This window comes from Micromys minutus, assembly GCF_963924665.1.
Source record: "Micromys minutus genome assembly, chromosome: 1".
NCBI classification, from domain to species: domain Eukaryota; kingdom Metazoa; phylum Chordata; class Mammalia; order Rodentia; family Muridae; genus Micromys; species Micromys minutus.
The window spans coordinates 210,266,689-210,279,664 of NC_137969.1; the positions used below are offsets into that span (position 1 = coordinate 210,266,689).

Here is a 12,976-nt window from a genome sequence, read left to right on the forward strand (position 1 = left end):
CTTCCAGCCTTCTGCCTCCTTGGATTGCACAGGATGACTAGAAGGAACCATAGCTGACCAGTTCCTCCATGTGGATCATGTAGGTTCTAGTAAAATTTCAGCAGATCAGGCTTTGCTTAAAAGGAAAAGCTGCTCAGGGCAGGCCTTGTTAAATATAGAAGAGCTCCGTGTATTTCAAAATAATGGTTACCTTTTCTTTTTCCCTGCCAGAAACAGTAAACCTTTCCCTTTGCTATTCAGTGTGAAGTCATGATAGAGTTCCTGGAGATAAACTCAGAAGACTTGGGGACTCCCCTGTGACTTGTTTCTGCCCCTAGAGCTTTAACTTTCTCTCTTACTGGTATTGGGCCTCTAGTAACTTGTTATTTAACAATTCTCTTATTTATCCTACCTCTGTCTGCTTCAGAGAAAGCTAACATTCTGCTTAGGAATTCCTCCTGTCCTTTATCATTCTGGATATCTACGTATTTGTTTCAGTTTGCCTTTTATGAGTATCTCTGATGGATCTAAAGAATTTGCTTGAACTTACATATTTTGAATGGTGTTAGAATTTCTCATTTTCTTACACAAAGGAGTATAAATCATATTCCCTCCATTTTTTCTCTCTCCCTCCCTTACTCCCGAGTGTGTGTGTGTGTGTGTGTGTGTGTGTGTGTGTATGTGTGTATGTGTGTATGTATATGTATGTATGTGTGTGTACGCACGTACATGCTTTCATTGTTGTTGCTATGACTGGCAATTGAACCTGGAGTCTCACACACTTGATCTACCACTGCTGTCTGCCCTCCTTGATACTGTTAATACATGATACTCAATTTTTACTTTTAAGAATATACTTAACGAAGATTAAAGTCAACATAATTACTTCATTACTTGGTAGTTTTAGTTCCTATTACATTTCTTCTTTTTAATAAATGGATATGGTTTTGCTCTTAATCTGTAATACAATTATCTTAAGATATAAACCTCAAGGCACTCATGAAAGTAAAGTTGGAATAAATTTGCAAAACCCTTCAGTGATTACTCATTATAAACATAACACGTGTGTGTGTGTGTGTGTGTGTGTGTGTGTGTGTGACAAACTTGACCACAGTACGCCTAGACCTGTCTTTTTTTTTAAAGCTGCAATATTATCCACTGTAAATGTAGCTTCACAAGGCAATCATGAATTTTCAAATGTCTTTAAAAATTTCCAGAACCCATCTTTCCAATGAAGTCTATGATTTTTAATTGATTTCTAAACTAGTCCATTCTTGAGTCACATTAAAGTTAAGAGAAAAGTCATTACAGCTTCTCTATTTTAAGTCAGTTTTCAGTCTCTATGTTCTCTGTCCCACAAGGTCTAGAAGCTTGAGGTAAAGCTGCTGGTCCAATTTTGGTTAAAGGCAAGCAAAGGTGGGTCAGAAACAGATGTCTAATACAGCTTCCAAGTCACCATTGTCAGGGCTCTCAGGAAGCTCACAGGTCAGCATGATTCTTTGTCTCAGCATCAGCATGTCTCACCATCCACTCTGGAAGCTAACATGCTCTTGCAGCTTCCTGTGGGAAAAAGCACAAACACACCCTCTTCCCCATATTAATTGGTCCCCTTGATCAGGACCATACCATATGCCAGTATGTATCATTTTACCTAGGCATAAGTTTGCCCAGTTGTAGAATGCCATAAACATTCAAAGAGTTCCTTGACATTCAGATTTTAAAAAATTTAAATAAAAAGCACAATTCAAATAATTGGGGATATAATTCCCCCCTATTTATGAAGATATTGTTTTAAAGTTTCACAGTATTTGTATTAAAATATCTTGTCCTTGAGAATTATAAAGAATCTCAATTTGACTGTAATAGCCAGTTCCATTATCTGTTATAATCTGATTTGGAATACCAACCATAGGAAAATAACCTAGGGATGATAAATTATATTTTAGTTGTTTCTTCTGTTAAAATAATTGCAACTAGAAAGCTTAAAAAGGTGTTAATATTTAAATAAATATTTGCCATAATTGTCAAGGGTTAACTCCAACCATTGTGATGTAGCAAGAAACAGAGGACATTTAGGACAAATCTTTACAATCTGAAGTGTACATTCTCTAGAAATATCAAATTGTTGTCTCAGGCCATTACTATTTTGATGGTAAAATATGAGATTATAATCTGCCTAGTATACAAATCTGCTGTGGCATTGCCTTTACAAAGGGATCCAGGCAACCCAGTATCTCTAAAATTTCTAAGTATGGAACATCAGGTTTTCTTAAGTTGTATTTGTATGAACTTTTGTAAAACTCAACAATTAGCAATTAAGAAAAGGGACAATTTAAGGCAATCGCAAACTATAAGCTATATATTGGCTATCAGTATATAAATTTAAGGTTTAACTAATTTTTTAACATTTTAAAACAGTGGCTACAGAACGTAATCCAATAATCTTTGCTGCAGCAGGGGGAAACTCAGGAGAATGAACATGTGATCCAGTTGTATATACTGCTTTCTCATAGATGAACCATCTATAAATACAGCAATTGTATTATCTATGGGCTGCATGTGTAAATTTATAGGAAATAAATCAGCATGCATAGAAAAAGGAATTAACAACTCATCTTTTGGATAATGATTATCAATTGTCAATTTTGCCTGAAAAGTTTGCACATGCAATAGGCCAAATATCAGTGTATAGCAATAACAATTTAATTGTTTGGAATAAGGAATAAATATTATATCAGGTTAAGAATATATATATATATATATATATATATATATATATATATATATATATATATATACCTTCACGATTTTATCCTGCAATTCTGTTTTAACATAGCAAAGGTTTCATAATAGGATGTCAAAACTTTAGTTAGAGGAAAAAGGATGAATTTACATTAATGGTTTCTTTTACCTAAAGGACTGCTGTGAGTGTAAGGCAAAAATACTGACAGCCAACAATTGATTTTAATCTGTATAATATCTGCTGTTAACTAATTGCTTCTTCTATATTCACTGCAAAACCTTTTATCTTTCAATTAACTACAGAGGAGACTAGAATTTGCATCTCTTGAGAAGAGCTAGCAGAGGTTTCAGACCTGTGGTGAGTTTAAGGAGAGGTTTTTGCCAGCTAGCATCTGACGATTTTTGAAAATCACATTAAACAAGTAAATTAACTTTATGAATCTCCTGTGCCACAATCTGACTAGGGAGACTGATAGCCCAATTATTTAGATTCTTTTTGGAGCAATGACCACTCTCTAAAATTATAAAGCTCATTGTAAAAGCAAAAACTCTGGCTAACAAAGCAAGTAAACATTGAGGATTAAGTCCCAACTTCCTGCATTCAAGCAGTGGCAATCTCTAACACAATACAAGGACATCAGCCATTCCCAGAGGCAAAACTTTCCAATGACTCCCAATGCTTCAAGGGCTTTCAAAACCACAAGCAGACAAGCCAAAAGTAAAATCATGAGGTTGCAATAGAATAGTATAAAAACAATCCTTTAAAATCTATGATAATTCTTTGGAATAGCAGTTGAAGCAGTAAGCCAGGCTGTAACGCTCCCCTAAATTCCCTACATAAGAAAATAGGTGGCTGCAAGTTCTTATATATAAGCAGCTTTTAATACCTCATTATTTTAAATTGTATCTTTTAAATCTGTTTTCTAGAACAAGAATTACATAAAATATTATCCCAAGTTTGGGGTATCCATAGAGAACTGTTTCCCTATATATAGAAAACATGTGCCTCATGCCACGTGTTCCTGTTTAGGATGACTACGACCAAATTACTAGTTTTAAACAAACTTTTGTTGCCAAAGTTATGAACTTTTTAACATACCCAATTGCTTATAAGCCAATAATCTAAGACCAAGACATTCAGAGCACATTTATTCCTTTTAAAATCAGTCAAAAGCAAACATGAAGTGACCACACATCTTATATATTTAAACTAGATAAAATTTTCACTTTTTCTAGCTGAAATTTCAAGGAATGAGCACCTTGTCACCTGCTGAGCTCAATAAACACAGAGATTTTTCTGGGAGAAACAGTGGAACAGCTCTAAGTGGAGAAGCTCGGCCTGAAGATCAGCTTCCAGCAGGTCTAAACTTCCAGCTGAGCTAAACTATTAACTTCAGGTGTACGGCCCCAAATGCCTACTTTCTATCTTTAATTTTACCCTTCTAGACACGAGTTAGAACTAAAGAGAAGAACACATAACGTTTTCTTTTGAACATGAAACACTTGAAAACGTGGACACAAATTGACACGTGGGCAGACAGACAGGTAAGGTGCGCTAAGAGACAAACACCACACAAGAGAAGAGAACTACATGTGTCGAAGGGACTCTGATCTTCTTCCTAAGGGACCCAGAACCTGAACCAGACATTTCTCCAGTGGGAGCCAGAGTTAGGACGTCTCCTGAATTTTCCACTCTCCCTAGAAGAACTCTAGAACAGTTTGTGCAGAAAAGGGAGAGGACTGTGTCCTTGTTGATCCTGCCTTTCATACACAAGGCACTGTAAAACATATCCTTGTATGTCTTCCCCTCATTCCGCAGCCTGTTTTAATCCTGCCTGGAGAGGTGACAACGGAGTAACACTAGGATTTCATGTTACTCTTTAGGGTCACTGAGGGAGGCAAAGTCTTTATTTATGGCGCCACTACTGGCGTGTCCTCATCGGAATCTGAACTCGAGCTACTCTCCCGTTCTCTGAGGACTTGCTCGAGCCTCTCTACAAGCTGAGCTAGCTCCTTTTCTTTCATCTTCCTCTGCCTCTGAGATATCTATGCCTGTTCCTTTGCAAAAAATACCTTAAGGGAATCCTGAGAAGGAGGCTGATCTTTGCTCTGATGTTCTGTGGTCTCTTCCTCCGATTCGATTTTGTCTTTGGGATCAAGAGGCTTACCCTTTTCTGCCTTATTGCTGGCCCCATTTCTTCTCTGCACGTGTTTCCTTCCCACGGTGTCCTTCACTGTATCCAGAGTGCCGGGTCCTAACGTTGAGGGCGCCGCTGTCTGAGACCAGCTCGAACTCCCAAGAGGTCCACCCGGAACAGGAGCGAGGATTGAAAGAAAAAGACAAGTTAGTTAAAGATGCACTATGACTTTGGCCAGACTTGAGGCCTAAGTCTCATGGTCGCAGCCCCAGACCTGTCTTGAACCCTCCAAAGCAAACTGCTTGTCAAAATTGTGAACAACCTGCAAGTTATCAGTGTAAATTTTAGATTATTATTAGTAAGTAGTTTACTTTTTAAAATTCTAGACTTCTCTGAATATGAAAACTTTTTTAATACCTTTAAAACCATGAAAATTATGTTAATGGAAATAGAAGACTTTATGTTCTCTCTACTGTGGAAACTTTAAAAACTTAGGAAACGTAAAAGTTAGCCTGAATGTAGAAGAGTTATTATTTTTTGGAAGGGTAATAGGAGAGGATGGATTTTTAAAAAGTTGAAATTAATTACAAAGCAAATATAATGTAAAATTGACTGCATAGCAAAGAATATTTATTAAATCATCTACTAGTCTGTTAATGTATCTTTTGTTTTAAAGTATTCAGTTGGAAGTTCACTATAATTGGCTTTTTGTTTAATTCCATTTGATACTTAACACTACTATTTACCATATGAACAATTGCAGAAATACTGACTTTGAAGAACTTGTATCACTTACAGAGCATACTATATTTATGAGAAAGTATCTGGAAACCATCAAATACTGTGTGTGTAATACACTTAGGGTTGGGTTGTTTGTAAACAAACCTGTAAGCACATGTTTTATCACTGAGCATACCTCGAGCTCCTACTTAAGTGGTTGTAACCAGAGTCCTGTGGTAACTTTTACTTTTGTTTGTAGTAGTTTTAGTTGGCTATGAAACATTACTAATGACTACCAATGCTTGTCTGAGGAGTATGGTGCTTGTCTGTTAACTTGCTCATTGCCTAATGCTAAAATGGCTTAGAGTTTCTGCTGATGAGTCAAACATCCTTTTTCTTTGTGTTTTGCCTCCTCTCTTATTGCCGGATATGTAGTGTAGAAAGATCAAAGAAAAGACATGAAGTCAAGTAAAAGAAAGAAGTACTTCTATCTTGGAAGGAAAAATACCATTAATGCGTTTCATACTGAATGAATGTTTGTATTACATACTCAATAATACTTTTCCTTATCTGAGTTTTAAAATTGGTTTTAAGTTATTTATTACTGAGGAGGCTTAGCATAAATTTGCTAACTTACTCTCTTCTCAGTTTTCAGCTCATGACCTTATCCCATCTCCAAAATTAAAGCCCTCTCAAGGAATGCCAGTCAATGATGATTTATGTTTTAGCAAAAAAAGGTCATCAAGAAACTTACTTCAGAGTAGTCGGGATTTTAACTCAGATTCTATTCCTACAAGTAGTGATGGTAAGTAAATACTTGAAATAATAGGTGTGTTGAACTAAGTTAAAGATTACTCTAAACTTCATAATCTATTTGAGGGCTTGTAGAAAGTATATGTAATCCAATGGACAAGTCAGGTTTAATAAATTATATTATTTTATATAATTTTATTTATGGTTATTGTATATAAATAATAAATTAATAAATGCTTATTGAAGATTGGCTAAAAAGCAGACACTTTGACAAAATTGTATCATGAGATCATAGATTATCTCATTGTAGGTTGTTAGTAGTGTAATGATGCCCTGGTCACTTAATAAGACACTAATATTTCTTGAGCATCTCTGAATGGCAGATACGTTTCTTAATGCTGGGGATGTAGCTTTCAAGAAAGGTATAATATTGCATTTGCGAAAAAGCTTGTATTCTATGACGGATGTGGTGGTAGACACCTTTTAATGCTAGTACTCTGGAGGAAGAAACAAGCAGATCTCTATGAGTTCTAGGCTAGGCTAGTCTACAAAAGAGTTTCAGGCCAGCCAGGGCTATATAGTGAGACCCTGTCTCAAAACCAGAATAAACTGAAAAGCATCAATTCTAGTAGAGCAGGGGAGCAAATATTAGATCAGTTTAAGACATGATAGATAAGATGGTTATATGGAAGAGAAACAGTACTATTTTAAACTATGTGATTAATAGGCAGTTATATTCAGGAGGGGAATATTTAAAGCACATTAGATGTGAAGAGTGAAGAGCAAGTGATTTCAGGGCAGAATAACCAAGGTGGTCGAATGAAATGAAAGTATAAAACTGAAGGCCTCAGTGTAAGACCTGTTAGACTGCTGAATGAACTAGCCTGTTGTGGGAAAAATTTTGAAGTAGTGTTATCACTTGCATTTCTCTCCTGTACATTTTGGATGTCATTTTTAAATCAGGTGAAAGGAGGCAAAGGGCAAAAAGAGGGAGAAACGATTGAGTTCCTTGTCTGAATCCTGGCTAAGTTTTCAGTGAATATAGTGACAAGGGATTACATTCTGATTACATGTCATAGGTAAAGTTGACCTGATTTGCTGATAGATTCCTCACAGACAGTAAGAAGGGAAGTAAACAAATAAGAACTGCCAATGAAGTTGGAAATATGTTTAATTATGTAATTACCATAGAAGGAGGTATTTAGCTGACTATAGTTGGCGTACGCTTTCAATCCCAGCACTCAGGAGGCAGATGAACCCACCAGGCTGGCCTTGAATTCACAGACCTTCCTGCCTGTTTCCTGAGTGTCTTTTGAGCTGTGAAATGCAGAATTTTCTTTAGTTTTGTTTGTGTGTGTGTGTATGTGTGTGTGTGTGTGTGTGTGTGTGTGTGTGTGTGTGTGTGTGTGTTTGGCCTCCCAAGTGAAGCAAGCAAGAAAAGGATGGCATTTGCCATTGGAAAATCCTATAGTCATGAGTTAAAGTCCAGAATATAATTTCACCAACATTTATGAAATATGTATTCATAAAATAATCTTTAACTTTTTTTCCTCCATGCCTTTTTTCAAAGGTAATACTGCAAATCTTCAAACAAATCTTCCCGGGAAATGTGGGCAACTTGGATTGTCACAGATAGGTTGTAAAACTGACAGTGTGGGTTCTGACTTACAGTTCCTGGGGACAGCCAATGGCCAACAAGATAAAGGTATTTATACTGTTACACTAGTTTCATTATGACACTAACACATACTAGTTTGTATGATCATAATGAAAACTTGTTAGAATTTAATGACACTACTGTTTTTTAATTATTCTAAAATGTTAGGTTTTTTAATTTTGATTTAAGTATGACTAAACTTATGAAGGCCAACATGAATGAAAGGTAACATTAATTAAATAGCACTATGCACATGCATTTATGTAAATTTTAAAACTACATAGAATTTATTTCGATTTCTTAGAAACTATATAACTTCCTGACTGGTCATTTTAGATAACAGGATATAGATTGGACATGGTAGCTTATGGCTGTGATCTTAGCACTTGGGACAAGGCAGGAAAATCGCCATGACATAAACATAAAGTGGGTGTGACCCTGTGCTTCTTCTCACCCCCATGGATCCTTGACTGATAAGGTCTAAGTGGGCAAAGGGGGCAGAGGCTTCAGAAGCCCTGTGAGTATGCCTACAGAGAATGACCACACTGGGTCTGGCTAAAAGGAGGTGTGTGATCACTTTGGGTGATTCAAGGCTTATGAAGTTTTGGGGAACTGAAGGTAGGAACATCCAGGATGAGCAAAGGTCACTGGATGAGGAATTAGGGTACTGAAATGCCTCATTACCAGGGGAAAGCATTTCAAGAATCTTAGGTGTTTGCTAAATGGATTTTTATCAGGAAAAAGGAAATTGATCCTGTAATCTAAGGCTTCTCAGGTAGAGGCGGGTGTTGGGGGTTAGAATGCTTCTGACAAGGTAAGAGAAGAAGCCCTGCCAGGCCATATTGAGCCAAGCTTAGAGGTGGACTCTAACTTTAATTTAACAGAGTTTTCCCATAAGACACTAATTCAAAAGGACAAAGTATATATGTAGAAGAGTAAGAGGATGATATAAACAAGCAAGACAGAGGGTGATTCCTTTGTTTAATACAGTCTGATACTGTCAGAGTACTTCAGCCTAGTCCAAAAATAAAGTGGAGAGCAGTTAAGGACCGCAGCTGACATAACTTGTGTTCTCCACATACATATACATGGACTCAGTACAGAAAGAAATGTAATCTAATGTTTTTTTCCCTCTGAAATGCTGCTTTGTGTGTATATGTGTTGGGGCAGGGGTATTAATGGGTGGGATATAGCTCCATGGTAGATAATTTGTTCAACATGTGAAAGATTGTTAAAAACAGCACACATTTAAGTTGGAAGAAAATAAAATGTGGGAAAGGTACAGACATATATGTTCTAAGAATAAATACATTGATAGGGAAATATGTCCACCAAAATTAAAATAAGAATGATTCCCTAAAAATATTATTTTTGACTATGTATTTGATATGAATGTATACATATATACAATTTTAGAAAATTATAAGAAGAAAATAACTACCAATGTAGTAGAAAATTTTAGTAAGAATAAGAAAACCTTGGATTTGAAGATATGAAGTGTTTTTCTCAAAATGAATTAGTTTTTTGTCTTACATCATAAAAAAACAGAAATGTTATATGAGGGATCTAAATATGAAAGGGAAGAAGCCTTTGAACTGGGGGACTATGGAAGTATGCATGTAAATAACACACTCTTTGTTTTGTTACAGTATATACTAGCCTTAATTTTGGCAGTAAGACGCAGCAAACATTTGGTAGTCAATCAGAACGAACTTCTTCATACTCTGGTTCAAATGTAAGCCCAGGACCCTTTATCCTTCCATCCTATCCTCTCTCATCACCTCGAACTAGTCCAAAGCATGCATCTCCTCTTTCAGTATCTCCAAAGAAATCTCAAGATAATTCCATTAGTTTCTCAAATTCTTGGCCTCTTAAGAGCTTGGAAGGACTATCAAAGCCAAGTCCACAGAAAAAGCTTGTCAACCAGAAATCATCTGACACTACAGGTAGGAACAGTGGTAAAGATCAGAGTTTTATTTAAGTTTATTTACATTTGAATTAATGCTTTAAGGTTAATATATAACATTATTAAATTTTAAAACCTGGGGCTGGAGAGATGGCTCAGTGGTTAAGAGCACTGACTGCTCTTCCAGAGGTCCTGAGTTCAATTCCCAGCAACTACATGGTGTCTCACAACCATCTGTAATGGGATCTGATGCCCTTTTCTGGTGTATCTGAAGACAGCAACAGTGTAGTTATGTACATTAAATGAATAAAACAACAACAACCTACATTCTCTTAAATTTATTTTTTAAAACCTGGCTATTTATGTTTTTCCTCTGGCCTACAAATACTTAGGAATGTACATAATATACTTAATAGAGCAAATAAACAGTTAAAATTGATTTGAAGTGGGCATTTCTTTACTTACATTGCCACTTTGAGATGCTTTTTTAGAACTAGGAAAGTAATAGTTCTTTATAGTATGAAGGAACATGTTGCAAGAGCCTACTAGCAAGTTTTTAGCCTTGAAAATATAAAAATCCTTCATATTTTACTATGATACCTATTTATGTACTTGACATTCACTTAATATTTATTGTTTGCTGAAAAAAGAGATTATAATAAGTTTTTTCTTGTTACTAACTAAAATATTCTCTCTTAATATCTTATACCTTGGGGCTGAAGAGATGGCTCAGTGATTTGGCACACAGGCTGCTCTTTCAGAGGTCCTGAGTTCAAATTGCAGCAACCACATAGTAGCTCACAACCATCTGTAATGAGATCTGATGCCCTCTTCTGGTGTGTCTGAAGATAGCTACAGGGCACTTATTTAAACAAACAAACATCTTACACCTTGCTGGGCATGGTGGCACATGCCTTTAATCCCAGTATTTGGAAGGTAGAGGCAGTCAGATCTCTGTGAGTTTCAAGCCAGCCTGGTCTACAAAGTCCAAAACAGCTAGGCCTCTGTTACATAGAGAAACCCTGTCTTGAAAATTCAGAAATAAACCAATTATAATATCTTACACCATAATCATGATATTAGCATGTAAATTTATTCAGACAAATCCAGTTTCCAAATGAAGTCTGTTTAAAGGCATTCCCTATATCTTACATGCTTTTTTACCCTCAGTCTCTGCAGTACGATTGTTTTGATTTTAAGTTAACTCACAAACCTAGAGTTCACTTGTATAACTATAAGCTCAGTGCTTTTCCACTCAGCCTATTATATATCACAATATTCTCTTCACACTGATCTTTCATACCTTTCTATTAATTTGTTTGTTCTCCATATAATATCAAATATAATATTAAAAAGATTTTGATCTGTGGGCATAACACAGTGGTAGAGCTCTTGCTCTTAGTATATGTGAAGTATTGAGCTTGATCTCTAAAATCTCAAAAGTGTGTGTGTGTGTGTGTGTGTGTGTGTGTGTGTGTGTGTGTGTGTGTGTGTGCGCCTGCCTGTATGTATGTGTGTGGTGTATGTGCTAGCTTGTTCTGCCCAATTCCCAATGTTGCTTAACATATACTAGTCATTGAAATACTGTTTGTATAATTAAATGTGACCAAAATGTGTCAACTTTTTGTCTTATTTTGAACTTTATCATGAACAAATATTAATTTTGATAACTCCAAATATAGCTTAATGTATAGTATTTTATATAACATGGAGGATTTCATACACTTACGTTTTGTTGAATAGTAATCTTTTATTTATCTTATTTTATATAATAGTCTCTTTCTAATATAAGATAATATAGTCTTTTATTTAAAATAACTGTATTCTAAATACTTATGACTGAAACATATTTCCTGTGAATATAAGAGAAAATAAAGTATATATGTTTTGAATACAGGAGAAAATTTTCAAGAAAAAAGTACTCCAGTTCAACTAACACCTGCCTTGATGAGATCACCCTCTTCCCGAAGAGGCCTAAACGGGGCAAAACCTGTCCCTCCCATACCAAGGGGAATAAGCCTTTTGCCTGATAAAGCTGACTTAAGCACAGTGGGACACATAAAGAAACAGCCTGATGATATTTGGAAAAGTGAAAAAGATAATCTTACAATTGATCTTTCAGAATTGAATTTCAGAGATAAAGATTTGGATCAGGAAGAGGTGAGAACTAAATATCATTTTTAATCATTAAAAAACCCTTTCATATTTTGTAATATAGTCAGCATACAAGTGGGACTTTTTAAATACCATAACAGTTTTTCTACTTTATGAAAATAATTCGTGTTGGGGGCTAGCAGTGTAAGTCACTTGTAGCTCACTTTAGAAGTTCCATATGTTCACCTATTACTTTGAAGTGTAGCCCTCCAGGTTTTATGTAAATGTCCCATTCTATGTAGGGGTTTACTCCTTGTTACCCTCTCTAAGAATGTGGAAGGAGCTGTAGAAGTTGATTAGCCTCTTTCATTTATAATCTGTGATTTCAGAGCCACTGATTATTAACTGCATTCATAGAATGTATTTGATCATTTTGCCCTTTGCCAAAAAGTGTCCTGGCTAATAATAGTGGAACGCTGTCTTCACAGCAATTCACAGCTTTGTAGGTTGTTTATTATTAACCCAAGCAATGAAATCTGGTTTTTCTTCTGTGTGTATAACATCATATATTTTGTTTGTACTAGATGCAGGGTTGGCTATTTTCTGAAGTCAAAAATCTAAGGATAGCTCTTATAAGAATTGATCTCATGAGTTGTTTCTTTTTCTTTTTCTTAGATGCAGAGCTCTCTTAGGTCCCTTCGTAATAGTGCAGCTAAGAAAAGAGCCAAATTGAGTGGCAGCAGCAGTACGTCTGATGTTGACAGTCCCGACTCTGCCATGAAGCTTGAGCTGACCATTGACTCCCCGTCCCGATCTTCCTCTCCAAACATCAGCTCTTACAGTGAAAGTGGAGTTTATAGCCAAGAATCATTGACCTCTTCTCTTTCTACAACTCCCCAGGGGAAGAGAATAATGTATTTTATTTTCTGACATGTTGATACTTGCCTATAGTTTGTGATCTAGATCTCTAACGTTGTATCTAGAAAA

General features: G+C 35.9%; 1 protein-coding gene across 1 annotated transcript in view; it reads left to right on the forward strand.

Moving 5' to 3' along the window:
• Window positions 1–12,976, forward strand: part of TOGARAM1 (TOG array regulator of axonemal microtubules 1) — a gene marked incomplete at its 5' end in the record, with an annotated part of 60,985 nt that overhangs the window by 7,606 nt on the left and 40,403 nt on the right. The window contains 5 exons of the mRNA XM_080916462.1: window positions 6,228–6,384; window positions 7,903–8,037; window positions 9,639–9,935; window positions 11,793–12,055; window positions 12,665–12,903. Coding sequence (XP_080772588.1) covers window positions 6,228–6,384; window positions 7,903–8,037; window positions 9,639–9,935; window positions 11,793–12,055; window positions 12,665–12,903 — 1,091 coding nt within the window. The remainder of the gene's footprint in view (window positions 1–6,227; window positions 6,385–7,902; window positions 8,038–9,638; window positions 9,936–11,792; window positions 12,056–12,664; window positions 12,904–12,976) is intronic.